At 39.1% G+C, this 19,239-nt stretch overlaps 3 protein-coding genes across 6 annotated transcripts; 1 reads left to right on the top strand and 2 right to left on the bottom strand.

Annotated features, from left to right (window-relative positions):
* Positions 1–2: 2 nt before the first annotated feature.
* On the bottom strand, positions 3–8,392 carry guk1a (guanylate kinase 1a). Of its 3 annotated transcripts, none has more exons than XM_051405320.1 (7): positions 8,230–8,392; positions 3,381–3,494; positions 2,827–2,868; positions 2,484–2,719; positions 2,263–2,347; positions 2,097–2,182; positions 3–1,437 (listed from the first exon to the last, which is right to left on the bottom strand). In XM_051405320.1, exons 1-7 carry the CDS (start codon positions 8,249–8,251, stop codon positions 1,399–1,401), a joined length of 624 nt encoding a protein of 207 aa, XP_051261280.1. In that variant the 5' UTR covers positions 8,252–8,392; the 3' UTR covers positions 3–1,398. The 3 variants fall into 3 exon arrangements, with proteins under 3 accessions (XP_051261280.1, XP_051261196.1, XP_051261136.1); XM_051405236.1 differs by lacking the exon at positions 8,230–8,392 and adding an exon at positions 7,337–7,496; XM_051405176.1 differs by lacking the exon at positions 8,230–8,392 and adding an exon at positions 4,148–4,250.
* Positions 7,526–13,085, top strand: cunh1orf35 (chromosome unknown C1orf35 homolog). Of its 2 annotated transcripts, XM_051405111.1 has the most exons (9): positions 7,526–7,665; positions 7,751–8,082; positions 10,150–10,300; positions 10,392–10,437; positions 10,536–10,618; positions 11,022–11,094; positions 11,310–11,389; positions 11,543–11,662; positions 12,343–13,085. In XM_051405111.1, the coding sequence occupies exons 2-9, from the start codon at positions 7,986–7,988 to the stop codon at positions 12,596–12,598; spliced, it is 906 nt and encodes a 301-aa protein (XP_051261071.1). In that variant the 5' UTR covers positions 7,526–7,665; positions 7,751–7,985; the 3' UTR covers positions 12,599–13,085. The 2 variants fall into 2 exon arrangements, with proteins under 2 accessions (XP_051261071.1, XP_051260982.1); XM_051405022.1 differs by having other exon boundaries at positions 7,535–8,082.
* Positions 13,086–14,103: 1,018 nt separating this feature from the next.
* On the bottom strand, positions 14,104–17,599 carry arf1 (ADP-ribosylation factor 1). The gene is made up of 5 exons (XM_051405453.1): positions 17,484–17,599; positions 16,390–16,578; positions 16,088–16,198; positions 15,817–15,941; positions 14,104–15,690 (listed from the first exon to the last, which is right to left on the bottom strand). Exons 2-5 carry the CDS (start codon positions 16,532–16,534, stop codon positions 15,532–15,534), a joined length of 540 nt encoding a protein of 179 aa, XP_051261413.1. The 5' UTR covers positions 16,535–16,578; positions 17,484–17,599; the 3' UTR covers positions 14,104–15,531.
* Between the last annotated feature and the right edge of the window lie 1,640 nt (positions 17,600–19,239).

Genomic DNA, 19,239 nt, shown 5'->3' on the forward strand with positions numbered 1-19,239 from the left:
GATTCTTTTACAACTTTTATTTATGCACACATACAAATAATTCTTCTTCCGGCATTGTATTGTAACATATTTATTTAAGGTTTAACATATAACATAGTCTTACTGCTGGATGTTTAATGTACTTAAGGAATACATTACATTTTTCCACAACAAATACATTATTATTATAAGAGCTGGTTAAGTGTTAAATGGCAAACCAGAGGACTGCATGCATCTCATTGAGTTTGATGTAACATTTAATTACTGTATTTAAGTTGAGACTTTAATTTGAAAATTTGAAAAAGCACATACCAAATTACAGATGGGTCATAAATATTCTCTCAGTTTTCAAGTAAAAGGAGATTTGTGTGCTTCATTCTAAGCAATATAAAAAAAGTTAAACATGCAATTTATTTTTCCTTCAAAGTTAAAAATGACTTAGGAATCAAAACAGTCCGCTGAATGTCATTTTACTGTACAGGTGAAGCTGCAAAATGTTACATAATATAAAAGTTTCATAAATTTACAACTGTAAAAAAAACAGTTAAATTGTTCTGTTTTAACCCTAAAAAAAAAGCTACTCTATCATGGGATTTAATCCTACTAGAGCACAACAGCAAATATAGTTATACAGCAAACCAAACTTTAATGGAGTTAGCACATTCTATGGCAATTTACAAAAACCTGAAAAAGAAAAAAGTATTTACCAGCACTGGAATAGTTTTATTATTGTATCAACAGTACAGTTGACTTGCATGTACCCCTTGAAAGTAAACAGCCGCCATGTTATCCAGAAATCAGTTGTAGGGCTGATGAGGTTTCCCTCCTGAGCTAAACGTGTGCAATGGTGCTGACATCAGACTTACTGTGTCTGTCATCAGTACATTTCACGGTCTCTGTAAATGGATTTCGCCATCAACACAGATGGCAAAAAGAATATCATAACTCGTTGCCTCCAACCAAGATATGCAGAAACATGCTTTGTCACACGCTTGAAAAATCCACACGATGGAATGAGTTATGTTACTCCCGATTTGTATTAGTCCAGGCTGGTGAGAGGACAAAGCTGCGAGCGGTGTATCTGTGTTCAGTAACAGAACATCCCTGCACACCATGCCAGTCACATATCAAGTAAGCATTATTGGAGTATCTTATATTATACAAATGAAAATAAATGGAAACCACTTCCTGTCAGTAAAAAAAATGTTCCACTTTACAGCATGTTAACATTTGGTAATAACTACCTCTAAACACCATGTAAAACCTACGTATATATGTATCCGCTAAGGGATGTCTGAGGTTCACAGACCGCCATCTGAGGGAATGTTCACGACTGGAATGGAGGTCTGCGCTTTTGGTGAGGAGTGGCTGGACAGGACAAAAAAAAAAAAAAAAAAAAAAAAAAGGTGCTGCTGTCTCCTACGAAGACATGTTGATTTTCTTGACCTTATTGATTTCCTAGAGAAGGAAGAAAAGCGTACAGGTAGGCAATGTTGGTCAAGAAATGCAGACAATGGAACACATTTAAAAATGTAAAAAGGGATACCACATAACGTTTGCTAAACAGCGACCACTGTGGCCACAAAAGGTAACTACAGGACAACGGCACATTGATTTTGCCTACAGTCGGTTTATCTGTGACATGCTAAAATGAAGTGTAACAGGAGCTCACGTAGAGAAGTCATACAAACTTACTGATTAACAACCAATGATATCCATCTAAATTTAGCTAACATTAGCCACCATAAGCTGTTGGTTAGACCAGATCAAGTAAGACTGTAGCTGAAAACCCCCTGGATGTATTAAAAAGAGTGCATTATGATTCTTATGACCATTTTCTATGTTGTGCCACTCTTAGATACTGTTGCTATGCCGGCACATACGTCGTTTACAACAAGGAGGGCAGATTTGCCACCCAAAATTCACAGTAAATTTAGAGACTACGTTTTTTCATGGGAGGAGTTTAGCAATCTGTCAATTCAGCTTTACATTGGTGAGTAGATGTTATTTAAATTCTTTTGAAATTGCTTTAATTGAATCATGTTCCCATAAAAACATTTTCATTCAGAGCGTAAAGGTAAATGTGTTCCGCACTAGCAACTCAACCAGTAACTCACCTCAAGAAGAGCTTCTTTTAACTTCCCATAAGCGTCCTCCAAATTATCATTGACGATTATGGTATCAAATACACCAGGCTCTTTACCTAGGAGGAGATATAAGTATGTTCAGTCATGTTTTAAGTTTATGTGGTGACATTTTTGAGAACAAACAATAAATACTTACTAAACTCCATGTCCACCTTGGCTGCATTTAAACGCTTCTGGAGGTTCTCCTCTGACTCTGTTTTTCTGTCTCTTAAACGTTTTTCCTGAAATAATACAAATTTTAAAAAAGGGGTTCAATGTCCAGAAGGAATTCAGACATACTGAGAGCATCAGGAAAACAGGAACCTCGAGATGTGTGTGCAGTGTATCAACTCAAAAAAAATTATATTCCATGCTTACCAGGATTGCCATGGATGGCGGCTGGATAGAGATGTAGATGGGATTGAGGTCTGTCGTTTTGATGTTCCTCACACCCTGCATGTCGATGTCAAGTATACAGATGAGGTTCTTGGCCTGGACATCTTGCACAGCAGCTTTACTCGTCCCGTACATGTTCCCAGAAAACTCTGCAGTCTCAATGAAATCGCCGTTGTCAATCCCTCTCTGCATCACATCCCGTGTAACATAATGGTAGTCTGAAACACAAAAAAGGAAGAAAGATGAGGAAAGCTGCGATATTACTGACTTAAAAAAATGCAATTTACTGTTACAGTGGTTGTGAAAGAGGAGGAAGATGCTGTACCTTTGCCATTTTCTTCTCCAGGTCGGGGATTTCTTGTTGTATCTGAGGAGTGATAAGACATTTATGTCATAATGAATCAATTAAACAATTAGTTGACAGAAAATAAATCTGTAGGGCTGCTAATAGTGATTGTTTTCATTGTTGATTAATCTACTGGTTTTTTTGGTCAATAAAATGTTGAAAAATAGTAGAAAAGAACACAAGAGGTTTCACAAGCCCAAAGTCAGGTCTTTACATCACTTGTTTTTGCAACCAGCAGTCCAAAATGCAAAAATGTTTGTTTTCATGCAAAACATTTCTCCGGGTCAAGCTTCTTAAATGTGAATATTTGCTGCTTTTGTGTGTTTTATATCACTGTACTAAAGTCATATGTCACAAAACAAGTTATATTTCAACTTCGGCATTTACAGTTTACGGTTTTAGGACATTTTCTAGATATGTCTGCACGGGCTTCTATGAGTAACATTAAGCACACATGTATTCCTGACTGTATGGTAAGAACACCACCAAAATGATTGTTATATGGTCTGGCAAGCATAGAGTGGCACACTTACGGGAGACACTGAAGCCAAAGATACTGTCGTATTCCTTCATGAGCTCCTTCAGCAGAGTGCTCTTCCCTGCCCCGGACGGGCCACTAAGCACCACAGGCCTGGGTCCAGCCATAGCTGAAAGAGAGGTGGGGAGGAGAGTTCAGTAAAAGGAAACAAGTGGGTGAGGCTGGAGGGATCACACATCCCCACTGGAATCTTACGGCATGAGTCATATAAGGACCAAATCTGGCCGTGGATAAACATATGTCCTTTAAAAGAAATACATTTTGAAAAAAAAGACAGACATTTCACATTGTTACAGCAGGTTTACATGTTTAGACAAGCCCCACTCTGGTGGGATAAACACCATAAATGATAAGCCAGCAGTTCTCGAAGGAAAAACCAAATGATGAGGCCAAAACACCCAAACCGTGAGGTTTCCATGGTGCTGTCGAGGAGCAATTACTCACTAATTGGAGAGCCCTACTCTGCTTGTGATGGCAGGAGAGAACAAAACAGCTACAAGAAGCTAGGATGGAAAAACTGCTTTAAATAGATGTGTGGGCTCACATTCAAGTAAAAGTCAACTTCAAATTCCATTTAAGTTATGCAGTCACCTGATCACTGACACACCTTTAAGCATAGTACCTGTAGTATGTTACAAAACATCTCATCTTCTCTATACTGTACTATAATATACACATCTTTTCTTTCATTACAAACTATTTTTAGGTAAGATACTCAATTAAAGAATAAAATAATGCCTAGTGCATAGTGTTCCTCCTTACCTTTCCTCAATACACACAGAGCTCGAGCAGACAGAGAATCAAGTGAACGGAGAGGGGTGTGATTGTGTGCTAGTAGATTGTTTAAGTGCAGGAGGGAGGAGTGGAAAAAGAGAGGGCGGGCCATGTTTGCACACTAGATTTTGTAGTTAAAGATACATTTAAAATGTTGAATAGATTTATCCACAATAATAAGACATTACAGTAATGATCTGCATATGTGTGTGTGATTTATTTCTAGTCTAAAGGCTGAAACAACGACCCTCCATTTTGTCTAGTGTTTGCATGATCTTTTCTATGGGTAGAGAAAACAAGGCAGTATAACAGGAAGTCAGCTGATTTCCAGTAACTGAGCATATTCCACACATCTATTAACAAAAAGAAACCAACTGTAGCTGTGCTCCTGAGCTTATAAAAGAACTACAGTGAAAAGATAATATCAATCATCATTAATTACTGGTTATAGGCCTATTACTTACATTGATCAGTATCGGTATCAGACAGGTTGGCAATTATTCCCCCCCAAAAAAAAAATGAAGAATTCCATGTGACATGATGACATGTACCAAATTACAAATAATATATATATATATATATATATATATACACACACACACACACACTCACTTAATCTATCTTTAAAACAAAAACAAAACTAAATTATGCTGGATCTTTTTATAGCCAAGAATAAAACCACGGCATTATGAGGCTTCTTGTCTCCAGGCAAACCTGAAGCAGTGAGCTTGTGTTTGCAGGTGCAAATGACAAGTTGTTCTCCGATGCCTCTTGAATGTTTCCCCTAAACACCCACACGGCTAATTAAAGGCGCAGGAGTTTTTTCTGTTTGGGCAATTTAAATCGGCTAACTGTTCCCATATGGAGACAATTGTTATTTATATTATTGGTTATTGTATTAGTTAAAGGTTTAGAGAAACATGATACACTTCCTCAGAGAACCATGAGGACCTTTTTATATTGCTTTTTATTCCAAAACCCAAAAGGTATTGAATTCATAGTGAGATATAACAACTAATCCACACATGAGAAGCTACAACCAGTGAATGTTCATCATTTTTTCTGATAAATGCCATAAACAATGAACTGATTATCAGATTTTTTTGCTGATGAATTTTCCGTTGAGCGACTAATCGTATCAGCTCTAGAAACCACATAGGGAATGTAAATGTCTATGATTACCTTATAGAGTGCTAATTATATGCTTGTTGATAGATTTATTGTCAGTATTAAAATGTGGCCCCTAAACAATGATAATTAGTACTGGAACAATTAAATCAATCAATTAGGATTTCTAGTTTTGTCATTTATAATGTAATATATATTTACACATTACAACTTTTCAAATGTAAAGATTAGTTTCTTTATTGATTTTATCATTACTTTGGTTCTGCTGCCAGTCAGACTTAATTTACCATTTTAATCATTTTGAGCAATACATGGCCATTTGTCATCATTTTCTGACACACACGGGCAACAAAATGTTACAAATATATTGATAAACTTGAAAACAGTCATTAGCTACAGTAGTAGCTAGTAGTGTGAAACATGATCAGTGTAAAGCTCATGAACAAGCAGGTGCTCTGGGTCTTGGTCGAGGACGGAAACATTTTTTAAACTAAAAGATCAAATTTGAGTTTCTTATTTACAAAAAAGGACACTTGCAGCTACATACAATCTAACACCTACACAAGAATCAACCTTTTGTACTTGACAGAGAGCTGCCTGACAGGAAATGAGAGACATGTGAGATTACAAATTGGACACTTATTGGAAGCTGCACTGTGCTTGACTTTAACCACGTGCACTACGCCACATGTGATTGATATTTACCTCAAGCAAAATTCAAATCATGTGAAATCCCTTACAGGTCTATAAGTCAGATACAGTCGGCTAGGTGTTCAGGTTGAGAGCTAGTTGATCGGCAAAAGTATAACATAAATATAACTAATTTTCAAGCGAAAAAAGGCTTCACATTTCATGGTTCCAACTTCTTAAAAGTGCACATTTAATGTCTTTGTCTTATATGATTTTTCAGTTATTTCATTGAGAAATTGAGTTATTGATTCATTGAAAACAAAACAAGTGACTGCAGCTCTAGAAAGTACAACATACAGTTTGTATTGTCACAACAGCAGTGTTGTTAGGTAGGTTTACCCTGAAGCAGAGGTGATTTGGAGATTATGTGGGTATCGTTCAACCAGTTCTGATCCATATTCAGTCTAACGCTGTCCTCCTCTTCCTTCCAACTCCTTTTATCTTTTGTCAATCTAAATAGAGCAAACAGAAACTGCAGAGTAGCAATTTCCATGTTTTATTGTTATAGAGTGTCATAAGTGTTTGCAATCTTATGCCAGAATTATCTAACAGATAAACCCTACGGTATTGCAAAGTGCACTTTGACTGACTGTTAGGAGCAATAAAAATGTTGTGAATTATATGGAAATGCTGAACTAATATTTCTCGAATGGTAAACACAAACTGGAGAGGTGTGTCCTGAAGAAAATGTGTGTGATTGCTTTGTGCGCTGATTCTGATGGGTAGGACATCTGGATAACTTTATAATCATATGTTAACTAATCGCTCTTTAAAGATGCAAGAGGGAATAAGCAGCTTTAAAACACATCATTCGGCCTCAATAAATGATAGTATATAACTCAACTGTCAACATAATGCGCATCACGTACATCTGAACTGTGGGAATTGGGCAATACTGAGAATTTTGAAAAATCAATAGAGTTTATACTTTATATACAACAGCTGAGATATGAATACAACAGATGTCTTTAGGATTGTTCTTTTAAAATGTAATAACGGTGTAACAGTTATCATCACAGATAGCTCCCATTAAAATAAACAACGCTCGGATTTTCCTTCTCAGTCATTTTTTGGTAGCATTTAAACTGTCACACTAACAGCAGGAAGGAGAATAAAGGACTGTGCAGCAGCAGTCACACTAATGATCAGTCTACAGGTAACGTTGCATCAGCTAAACTTCATCGTGCTCAGTGAACACACATCCATCCATCTTCTTCCACAAAGCAGCAGAAACAATCTATCACACTGGAAGGGAGGAGGAGGAGGAGGAGGAAGAGGGGATGAATGGCAGTGTTTGCTACAGTAATATGGCAGACAATACAAAAACAACAGAAAACAGACAAATATCCTCCTTCCTACCTGACAATAGCCTGGAAAAATATCTCATGTACATCGGGGAGTTACGTTAGTCCAAGCTCTCGGGTCCGTCTCCGGAGGGGATTGTCCCTCCTCCGCTCTGTGTCTCTGTGTCTCTGCTCGTCTGAGAGCCATTAGGGAAAACTGTGCTGCCTACGTCATCACTGCGGGCCCCAAAACATCAACACGTTACGTACGTCCGCGAGCGTCGAGAGTGCGCGCGACAAAAACACAGAAACGTGGACTTTTTATATAAAAAAAATTTAATTAATTAATTAAAAATTAAAAAAAAGTATCATTAGGCAGAGAGTCGATGAGAGACACGCGGCCATGTATTGGTTTTAATCACTCATTAATGTGACGTTAGCTACAGTTGAAGGCTGTTTAACTCAACTTTGTTTCTTTCGCTCTTTGTAGATTTTTGTTTCTGGAGACAACAGACAGTCAGACTCAACGTAAACACCACTGCCAGGAAGCACGTTGTTCCGTTCAACACGGGGAAGTTAAACTCACCGGATGAGTGAACGCTGAAGAAGAAGAAGAAGAAGAAGAAGAAGGCCTGACCAATCGCGCTGCTCGTGTGCTAATGTGGCTAAAGTCAGCTGGTCGAGCTAACAGCACGCTGCTCTTTCTTTAAGTAACCGGACAAAACATGTTCGGTTCTTCGAGATCTGGAGGGGTCCGAGGGGGGCAGGACCAGTTCAACTGGGATGACGTGAAAGCCGATAAGCACAGAGAAAATTATCTCGGTAAGTCTCCAAAAAAACAACAACAAAAAAAAAACTGGCAGCAAATTCCGCTCTCAGTGCTAATAGCTGCCTGCTAGCTCGCAAGTGGGACTGTAAACCACAGTGAAACTGCACACAACGGCTTCACATGCTGCTTTTTCCATTTACCTTTTGTTACAGAGTCTCTCATTACACAGTGTCTGGGCTGGTAGTCGCTCGGTATGAGTCCCGTTATCCACTCTACAGACAGCAGGTCCCAGTTTTAATCGCGTCCCTCTCTCCGAGCACACACATACACACACACACGTAGCCACTCTGCTATCTGAGCACACACTGCTGTCAGTATGCCTAAAACTACGTAGTACCCACAGCTGGGACATAAAGGGATACATCAGCACACGCATCTTGTTCAGCAAATGTGATCGTTGTAGGGACTTGTGAATGCGTAAACACGTTATTTTGGTGCATTAAAAGTTCGTATCGTCCCCACATCTGATACTGTTTTAGTAGCAACAGAGTTTCCCCCCCCTTTTCTTTTAAGTATGGTGGGATCATGAGATCAGCAGGTGACTCTGGAGAGAGGATGTGACCCAAAATTAAACATATTAAGTCAACGCACATACAGTGGCAACAGTTTTGGCAATCAATAATATTTCAAGCAACAAATCAAATATTTGATGGTTCCAGCTTCTCAGATGTTGAGTCACTGGGACTGTTTGGACAAAACTAGACATTTGATGACAGCCGCTTTGGCTCTGGAAAATTGTTTTATTTATATACATTTTTATATGTTTTATGTCACATAATCCAGTTGAAGAATTATTTGCAGTAATTGGGTGACATTCGTTGGAGTTGCTCCATTGACATTGAATTAGCTCGATTTTTTTTCACATCCATGCGTTTTACATGAATGTGGCACTTACACCTGTGAATGAAAAATCCATCACCCGGGCACTCACTCGACTCTCTCCAACTGCCTCACCGACATCAAATCCTGGATGCATTCCAACTTTTCAAACTCAACTGTGACAAATCAGACCTTATCATTATCGGCCCCAAATCCCTCACCAAAACCACAGACAGTTTCCACCTCACCATTGACAACTCCACCCTGTCTCCATCCCCCACAGTCGCAACCTCGGAGTCATCTTTGACACTAACCTCTCCTTTGAACATCACATAAACCTAATCACAGAACTGCCTTCTTTCATCTCAAGAACATTGCCCGTCTTCGCCCATCACTCTCCTTTCTGCTGCTGAAACCCTCATCCACGCCTTCATCACCTCCAGAATCGACTACTGCAACAGCATCCTCTATGGCACACCATCCAAAACTCTAAATAAGCTACAATACATCCAAAACTCCGCTGCACGTATGCTCACCCACACCCGCACCCGTGATCACATCACCCCGTCCTCCAGACCCTCCACTGGCTCCCAGTTCCACAGCGCATTCAGTTCAAAATCCTCCTCCTTACACACAAAGCCCTCCATAACCAGGCTCCTTCCTACCTGACTGACCTGCTCCATCGCCACAATCCATCCCGCAGCCTCCGCTCATCTGAAGCAAACCTCCTGACTCCTCCACCCCGGACCAAGCACCGAACCTGGGGCGACAGAGCGTTCTCTGTAGCTGCCCCCTCCCTCTGGAACTCTCTCCCCAAACCCATCCGTGACTGTACCGACCTTCCAACATTCAAATCACTGACAAAACTCACCTTTTAAAATTGCTTTTAATGTTTAGCTAAGTCTGATGTGTTTTTAATGTTTTACTATTTGATGTTGTTTGGCTGCTTTTATGTTTATTCTATTTTTTATTTTATTTTTTTTATGTAAAGTGTCTTTGAGTATTTAGAAAAGCGCTTATAAATAAAATGTATTATTATTATTATTAAAAAAAGTGACATCCATCAAGTCCTATTAAAATAACTATGGGGGCTATTAAACAATTTGCACCTTTATTCACTGTCTAAAGAGTCAGGACGACATTACCAGTACAGCAGTGTCTGTAAAACTGAGCTATATGATACAGTAGCAATGAGACATAACATTTCTCAACCACTCTCAATCCTTCTGTGTTGTTTCCAGGGAACTCTTTGATGGCACCAGTAGGGCGATGGCAAAAAGGCAAAGATCTGACATGGTACGCAAAAGACAAAAAAGGCAGCAGGCCTTTGACCAAAGAAGAAGAAATTGCTGCCGTCAAAGCCGCAGAGCACGAGGCACTGATGGCTGCCCTGTACGTATAACATCCTGTAAAATAACTGGTTGACAAAGGCAAGTGTGGGCTGATAAATATAATCAGTTCCTCTCCTCCATTCTTCATCTAGAGGGCACAAGAATATGAAGAGGCAACCAACTGGCCTGACCAAAGAGGTATGTCACTTTGTCAGCTTTAAATCAAAAGCTTGTAAACATGTTTCAATAACTTGTCTTCATTTAAAAAGGTTGAATGATTTGAATTGTCACACCAGGACCTTGCAGATGTTTGCAGGAGGGAAGAGGCTGATGGTGAAGAGAGAGATGTGGACCGTGTCTCTGGCTTGGGAAGCTCCAGGTGATTTATTTATTTTTTCTTACATACAGAAATCCACATGGAAGGTCCCAATCACAGATCACAGCATGCTGACATTAGCAAGTGTTCAAAAAGTATTAATCTACACAATATGTGTGTTTGAATATGCTTTTCACAAGTTACAGCTGAAATTTAAATGTCCACCAGTTGTTGATTGTTGTTTTTAATGTTTGTAAGGCTATCTTGAAAGTAGTTATTGCAAACAACATATGGGTAGGAAAATGACACTATCTGTCTCTGCCCTCCACTATATTCATTTTTTTTTTTTTTTGCTCTGTTTAAACTCATTAAAATGTTCCTATCAACATTTAGGTGGTGTAAAGAGAGCCCTTTATTTTAATGCACAGTGATTTGTTTGTTTATAAATGAGCATTCCCATCTACAGTGCAGGGTCAAGGAAAATGGTGCTCTCCCAAAAGGAAAAGGAGGCAGCTAAAATAGGATTGCCGGTTTTTACAGTAAGTGGGTTTTTTTTCCCTCTTTGATAAATGCCACTGCATGTTGTAAGATGCAAATGTTTATAATGTTAGAGCACCGCAGTTTGATGGAAAATGAACCTTTTGAATATCTTTAACTGATAGTGACAATACATAAAGAGTTGAGGGTCAGTGAGAGTTAATTTGATTGGATCTACAACAACAATGCAAAGGTTAAAAAAATGCTTTCTTCACAGCACCACAAAACAGAGGCTTGTCCAGAAACATCAACAACAAAGACACCTCAGAGTATAGAAAAGGGGGACGTGGAACCACAGTGAGTATGATAACTTACTGAACACCTATATAGACCATATAGACACAAAAAACATAAAACATTTAGTTCTACTGGACCAAATGTGACCCTGTATCCAGCTTCTCATATTCATTTCAATAATAAACATCTACTTCTTTGTCTTTAACTCATTAGGCATGAGAGCAAAAAGAAAAAGAAAGAAAAAAAGAGCAAAAAGGAGAAAAAGAAGAAGGAAAAAAAGAAGAAAAGGCAAAGAGACTCGTCCTCCTCAGATTCAGATGACAACAGAAAGAGGTTGGTTGACTTTTCCACATAGATCTTTCAGTAATTTCCTGAAGGTGCAAAAAATGAACAGAAACACTACTAGTGTAGCTTAAGACATTTTTTTATTTAGAAGTACACTTCTATTTCCATACCAGATTTATTTTTTACAGACTTCTCGCAAGTTGCATCATTAGTATTTTATTGTATTTTAAGTAAGTATATTAAATATTTGTGTCCATCTCTTGTATTCTTGCCAAATTTGCAAACTTATAGACTTGCTATGAAACAAAAGCTTTCCTCTGTCAGCACTAGAGGGCACTAAGGCATTGTCCTACACACAGTGTCTTGAAGCATTATCTCTTAAATTTAGGTGTATGTGTCACAAGACCTCAGATATATCCTGTAAATCAGGTGTGTAGGACGGGGTGGACAAACATGACTGAATAATTTATGCTCTTCAATCATTTGTGCGGATGAGAGAGAAATCATAATATAAACCAACATATGATGGTAGTGTACAGAATTCATGATACAAAGATTTAAAATATATCAAAGTATGTCCACAATATCGCCGGTTATGTTGCCATTGGGTGTTTTCGGCGGATGTCACTATAAAGCTCATCTGGCAGCTTCTTGTTCTTCCCCCTCAACACCTTTACCCGATCCACCACAACCCAATCATAGATTGTTTGTTTCCTTTTACTCTAAAGGCAGAGAAAGGACCACCATCATCATAATCCATCATACCACAGTCAGAGTGGAGCCAGACCCCATGACAGCCATTCAAGGGGGGGAGCAAAGGGCGAGCGACAGCCCCCCTACCCCCATCACCGACGGCAGCGACATGACACAGACTCCTCTGATGGGGGGTCTCCTGTCCCCCGTAACCCTGTCAGCCACAAGACGGCCCCTGCTGGTGCCACACAAAGCCACAGGCGGCGCCACGACACAGACTCGGACAACTAATGCCCCCCCCCACCTACCCAATTCAAAGATGCATAACGTGGACAGAACGCTCTACAGCAGCCTGACTGGCCCTGAAGACCTCATTTACCCCAAACAGCCAACGGACTGTAGATGGAGTAGGGTCGATGTGTCTCACTAACAGGCTTTGGCCTCGTGTCTTAATGTCTTTAGCCAAGACTTTGGGATACGGGTGTCTTTTGATGTTTTTTGGGTTGTGTTTGACAAGCTGTGTTTTTATCATACTATGTGATTAAACCACCAAGTATCACATTTTCTGTATTGTCATAGGTTGTGATTTTTTTTGTTTTTTTATCTTATTAGTTAAAATACTATGCATTTTGCAAAGTAAACACAATGAACTGGCTATTACTGTTCAAGAAATCTTAGAAATAAAAAAACATATATCCCATAATTTCTTGTGTGCCATTTCCTGGAAAGCTTACGTGCTGTGTTCACGGAAGCTCAATTAAAAGATCTCCAAAACTGATACATATTGCATTATCATTCTTTATGTAAACATTTCTGTTTTAAAGTAGTAATGTTTGTCCCAATATACATCAGCATTACACAGAATTTAAATATTAATTTGTATATAGGACATTGCAGCTATCTCTTGGATAAATCAAGCCTACATTTGAAGAGTCGAGTAAGTGAGTCTTAAGTTTTTCTTGACATTTTTCCAAGATGCTCCTTGATGCCACTTTCGTCCTTGCACATCTCAATCCCACTGTGCCTCTTGCACTACCCAGCAGCTCCGGCCCTTTTCTTTTTCACGAGCATGCCAGCGCTCCTTAATCCCTCACCGTTCTAGGTTCAGCTCCCTGACTGGTGTGATACCATTGGAATGCTCTTCACTGGTCATAATAGAGTGTAGTGTTTGCATTTGCCTTGAATCCGTCTGAAAGAGGGTATTCTGCTGGCTGGCACCTGGGGGGTGCACTAAAAAAAAGAGCAAGGCATTCATAAAGAAGAGTGCAAAAAACCAGGCTGGTCCTTTTATATGACAGAGTACCGTTAGACCGCCACACACAAACCAAGCTGATGGAGCAGCAGGAGAGGAGGCCACACAAAGCAGCCCTATGAGGGACTCAAGACTCCAACTCCCTCCCCTTCCACCACCACCATACTCTCCTGCCATGTTTTATAGGCTTGGCTGCATTAACCATAGCAGCCTAATCAACCTGCAAGAATGCTGTCCTAGATTGCCACCCCTACACAATGTGAGACAGGGTGGTGCTCTCCACATTACTGCTTTTACCCAAACATTCTGTGGTTTACATCACCTTGGGCCATCACATTTCTCCATGGGTCAAAGGGTGACGGCCCCAATGGGTCGCTAAGACACAAGTTTTTGGGTTTGTTGTTAAATTATTATATATATTTTATTAGTGAACCTATATTTTGATACATTTTCTGTCTCAGCACTGTGGTTGAATGTGTATATGACTAGGTGTGCATGTTTTAGAATATACTACTAATTAGGTACAAAAGCTACATTCCACACCTTAACATTCAGCTTTTTTATTGCATAGAGTGAAATAATGAAAATAAGTTGCAGAAACATTGTTGTTTTTTTTATCCAGTCACTTTAATTATAGTGCCTTTTTCTCACAAAAGCTTTACATAAAAAACAGACAAACCTAAGAGATTAACATAGTTTTCAAATATATAGGCAGTCATAAATCAAAAAAATAAAAATAAAAATGCACATCTGATACATCTTGAGAGAAGTAATACCCACACCTTTTAGAAAAGCTTGAAAATAAGAGGCAACGTGTGTCTTTGATAAGAAGGCATATTTCTGGGTTCCTGTTTACCCCAGGGACAGTCAGCTGCAAAGGAAGAAATACTGGCATTATGTTAAACATGTATCCAAATCTGATTTTGTATTGCCATCAAAACACCATTTCCCAGATTCTGAAAACTGAATAATAAAAAAGGCATGACTTGCTAAAGCCTTTAATCAAGACCATAGGGTCACTGTAGTGTATAACTAATTTAGTTACAATTACCTAACACAGTACACACAAGTTACAGTTTAGGGCTGTTGAAATGAGTACTCAGTGGGGTAATAGTTCCTGTGCAGCCTAATGATGTAAACACCCAGTAAATATGCATGTCCTTAATGACTAACAGACCACATCATGCAGTTTTGCTAGCATCATGCAGTTTTGCTGCGAAGGCAGCAGATGATAAACCTGAGACTCAGAAATACAAAAATCTAATGCTGACTCAACAGACTGCCTTTCAAATAACCATAAAGCAGGTAGATGTGACATCACTGCAGCAGTTCTTGATTCAAGCCAACGCACGTTATATCAAAGGCTGGTAAGTGTTCACAGATGGGAGTTCTCAACTTGAGGGAGACGTCAGTACAGAGTACAAATCTGCCAAAGCCAGTGTTTATTAAATGGTAAGTTGGGAGGCTGGTGCATGTAATCGCTGCCACTGGTTAAAGTAACCATAATAGCTGCAAGTAGTGCATCTGTGTTTAATTCAGTTTCTAGAAAATTAAAAGCCCCTCGTGGATCATTCTCTACAGTACGTCAAGTCATTAGATTGCATTGAGGTCCTGGGGCCAACATGTGTTGGTAAATTCTTGTTCTTCTAGTCCCTTTTCTTATTCAACGCACACATGACTGTCCAACAACCAGAAAGAGAAATAACCATTTGTAAAGAGTGCAATAAGCTGCCCCATTACCAAATATATTTACAGTTACATAAAATAAAATAAAATAAAAAAAAACCTGACAGCTTTACAAGAATAGATCACCCCCACCACTGGCCTGTATGTCTGTGATAATAACATCTCAGGTGAGGGCAGCTTCCAGAACTTTGTTTGGACAAGGTAGCTCAGTTTTGCAACACCGTAAGAGTAGAGAGCAAGGTCAGAGATTGGGTGGAGTAGATTAGTTGTGCATAGCAGATGATTATTAATGGTTCTTGAGCTGATTAGACAACCAATCCAGTCCTTCATAGAGGCCGTCCCCGGTGGTGGCACAGGTTGCCTGGATGTACCAGTGTCTATTGCGTAGGCTATGAAGCCCCAGCTTGTCCGTGAGTTCTGCTGCATTCATAGCATTTGGTAGGTCCTACAAACATTAAACAGGGAGGAAACATTAGAAGCCAACCCTGTGAATACAACGGGAAAAACCTGCAGGAAACTGTTAATGATATACACCTACTTATATCAAAGTTTGTGTTCAAGTGTGACTTACCTGTTTGTTGGCAAATACTAATAGCACAGCATCATGCAGCTCCTCCTCTGCCAACATTCTCATGAGCTCTTCACGAGCTTCTGTACACCGCTCTCTGTCGTTGCTGTCCACAACAAAGATGAGACCTGAAAGAAGAAAAAAATGGGGGACATGTAATGGGTGTGTTTGCATGCTACGTGTAATGTATCTTTTAAATAAGAAGCAGTGAAAATTGAGTGAATATGTACTTAACGAATGTCATGCACAAAGACTTTAACATAACTGAACGTACCCTGTGTGTTCTGGAAGTAATGACGCCACAGCGGTCGAATTTTGTCTTGACCACCGACATCCCACACCGTGAAACTGATGTTCTTGTACTCTACCGTCTCTACATTGAAACCTAAAGGGAAAGAAAAACAAATAATCAGATTAAAAATACACTTAAAAGTTCTAATTTAACAGTAATAAGGGCACACAACACATACAAACTTCTTAGAAAAGTACTATTGCTGTGTGATGTTACACACATAACCGCCACGTAGTAGTCCCAGGTAAAACGTCATTAATATTACTTTTTAATGTTTGACCTACCTATTGTGGGAATAGTAGTCACAATCTCTCCAAGTTTGAGCTTGTACAAAATAGTGGTCTTTCCTGCAGCATCTAGACCCACCATCAGGATCCTCATCTCCTTCTTCCCGAACATTTTAAAGAGCCCTGCGAACACATTCCCCATGGCAGCTGGTGATGGGAACCTACTTTGGCAAACAAAAAAAAAACCTGAGGAGAAGCAACAAATAAATTGTTAAAATTAGAGTGGCACAGAAGAAGGGTGTGGCAAATGGACTGGTCTAACATGATTTGAAGTAAAGCTAAAACGATGAGTCAAATGGTCAAACATAACCGTCACTTCACTTCTCTATATTCTTCTCCTTTGCTAGAACATAATATAAAAAACACATTTTAAACAGCAGCTTGTGCCATTAATGTATTTTAACATTATGTTCCAGTAACAGAGATAAGCATCTGTTTTTTTCTGAAATATAAATGCCTCTTTGCCTCTCTGAAGGGAGGTTACAGAAAAAGACTCTTGTAGCGTTAACTATCTGGATTAAATATATATTAGGTCTGTGGTACAAACAAAGGAAGATTGCAGACTGAGATAGCGGCAGGAAACGAAATATCTCCTCACTCGATTTAGTATACTCATATGTCTTTCAAATATTGTGAGGACCCAAGACGGCTCACTGCAGTACTTTGACATTTAGCTCGCCAAGCTGATGCTAAAAGTTACCCGACGTAAACAAACAACGACTATTAGCTCACAATGCTAATAGTCGTCCGATCAGCTCAAGATTTTTTTTTTTTTTTTAGTTTAATAAAATAAAAATAAAACTACTTTTCCAGTATGCTTATATTTACACTTCATTTTGTTAATGCCAACATAACAAGTTTGAGGACACGAATAGATAAACAGGGAAATACCAAAGTACAGAGAGTTCGAGTTGGCTACTCGCTAAAGTTAAGTTAGCTCAGCGGCTAATCACTGTTTTCTCTCAGCGTCCCGACCATCGTAACCGCGGTCACACACACACACAGTTTTGCTTATAAACACGTGGATTTGTACACGACTAAATCAAGCTATAAGCAGCATTAAAGTGGTTTCGTTAAAGTGTCTCACTTACACAGTAGATAATGTTTCCTTCCTTCTTCAAGGCGTTTCCTTCCTCAGGAAAATGGCGACGAATCGACACGTCAGAGGTTCCGTTCCATCACGACTTCCGTGATCATCAGGCTGTGAGCTGTCTGTCGCCCCCTGTGGCGGAGGACAGAACTACAGGCACCGTCTCCGTTGTTTAATATCTGTCAATTGCCTCACTTTAACTCTCATTGTACACAGGTCGTTTTAGGTGCTCATTAATGTATTAATGCCAACTTTAATCAAGGGAGTGTGCCAGACAGCCAGATAGCATATATACAGATTACTATGAGATTTAGGCTTTTCCCCTTATCTCCTTTTTTTTTTTTTTTGTCAGTGACATTCCTTTTTTGACTTTAATTGAAATTAACTGAAAGTCTATGCTAAAAGTTTCAGTCTCATCATCATCTTTTTTCTCTTTGTCCTCTTTGAACAATACACTGAGCTCTGTACCGCTCTTTACTTGCTGTAGCAATTCTACATCATAGTTTTGTAATTCGGGATATTTTGTGTTTATTTTGTAAGGTTTTATAAGGACACATAAAGATAAAATATACTAGACTAGAAAATTCAAATTACAAAATATAAATATATCAGGGAGTTAGAAAATCAACATTACTAAAACATAAAAATTGAGGTTTGTGCACTATTAAGTCTGATGACATGCATCTAAAGTCTATTATGGATCAATTTAGGGGGTTCTGATATGAAACAGCATGGACACTCCCTGTATAGTATGAAATTATGCATTATGCCCTGTGTATTCATTGTCTAAACTCTAAATTATGTTTTTGAAGTAGGTTTTTTTTTTTTTTTTTATTGCAAGAGGGATTCTGGTGATAACCTGTAGTATGTCTGTTTAAATTAACTTAAAGCTGTAGAGGTATTTGTTTTCAAACTCTGCAACTTCCACTTCCTTCTAATCCACGCCCAGGTCATTAAAGAAAAGTCTGACCACGTTATAGTTGGGCTAGTTGAATTTTAACCAGGGTCAACTATGCCTGCTACCCCCAGCAGAGGGGGCAGCAGGAGGGGAGAAGGGCAGGAGAGAACAGCAGGAGGGGAGAAGGGTCTATAGTTGGTGATGGACCACACAGTGAAGGCTCATAATTCTGTCTCACTCTGCAACCATAATTTGTGGTTTTGCCCTGCCAAATGCCTGAGAGATCGCTTTCAGCATATTTTCACAGCAACTGCTTTTTTTCTTTATGTGTGTGTGGAAAGTGTTTACTCGGTAGCAATTGTTCAGATTCTTGTAGACGCACACATTTAACTCAATCAGGTTTCAATATGAAATCTTGATTTAGTGTAACAAAGCCCTCAGCATATCTTTCTTTAGTCATTCACACACAGTCTTTTGCAGATGTTGTTTGAACCCAAAGAACTTTGTTTAAACAGCTAAGGAAGTAGGTTTTAGATCAGTGGTCCTCAACCAGGGGTCCTTGAGGGGTTCCCCAGGAAAAAAATAAAAAAATAAAATAATAATATTTGAATTTCACTATTATTTCACAGAATAGAAGTGACCCCAGTGAGAGAATGTATAAGATTGACTCTGGTCATAGGTTTTAGACTCTTCACTGTTAATCTGCAAATCTACAATAAAGACTCTAGATTGTACAAAAGACTGTAAGTAGAGTTATGGAATAACTAAATCCCATCAGACGGGGATCCCTGAGACTACATCTTATCAAATACGTGTCCATGGCCTGATGTGTATCAGTTTGGGGGTCCTTAACACCAAA

Source organism: Dicentrarchus labrax, unplaced genomic scaffold (genome assembly GCF_905237075.1).
Source record: "Dicentrarchus labrax unplaced genomic scaffold, dlabrax2021, whole genome shotgun sequence".
Taxonomy (NCBI): domain Eukaryota; kingdom Metazoa; phylum Chordata; class Actinopteri; family Moronidae; genus Dicentrarchus; species Dicentrarchus labrax.

What these genes read in the sequence shown, in the direction of transcription:
- guk1a (XM_051405236.1), bottom strand. Translation starts at nt 7,370, where the DNA reads ATGTACATGAGATATTTTTCCAGGCTATTGTCAG. An exon ending in CTTTGGCTTCAGTGTCTCCC is followed by an intron (nt 2,869 to 3,380) that starts GTAAGTGTGCCA and finishes ATCACTCCTCAG; the next exon opens with ATACAACAAGAAATCCCCGA. An exon ending in CAAGGTGGACATGGAGTTTA is followed by an intron (nt 2,183 to 2,262) that starts GTAAGTATTTAT and finishes ATCTCCTCCTAG; the next exon opens with GTAAAGAGCCTGGTGTATTT.
- cunh1orf35 (XM_051405111.1), top strand. Translation starts at nt 7,986, where the DNA reads ATGTTCGGTTCTTCGAGATCTGGAGGGGTCCGAGGGGGGCAGGACCAG. An exon ending in GCACAGAGAAAATTATCTCG is followed by an intron (nt 8,083 to 10,149) that starts GTAAGTCTCCAA and finishes TGTTGTTTCCAG; the next exon opens with GGAACTCTTTGATGGCACCA. An exon ending in TCTGGCTTGGGAAGCTCCAG is followed by an intron (nt 10,619 to 11,021) that starts GTGATTTATTTA and finishes TCCCATCTACAG; the next exon opens with TGCAGGGTCAAGGAAAATGG.
- arf1 (XM_051405453.1), bottom strand. Translation starts at nt 16,534, where the DNA reads ATGGGGAATGTGTTCGCAGGGCTCTTTAAAATGTTCGGGAAGAAGGAG. An exon ending in TTACTTCCAGAACACACAGG is followed by an intron (nt 15,942 to 16,087) that starts GTACGTTCAGTT and finishes TTCTTCTTTCAG; the next exon opens with GTCTCATCTTTGTTGTGGAC. An exon ending in TAGTATTTGCCAACAAACAG is followed by an intron (nt 15,691 to 15,816) that starts GTAAGTCACACT and finishes TAATGTTTGTAG; the next exon opens with GACCTACCAAATGCTATGAA.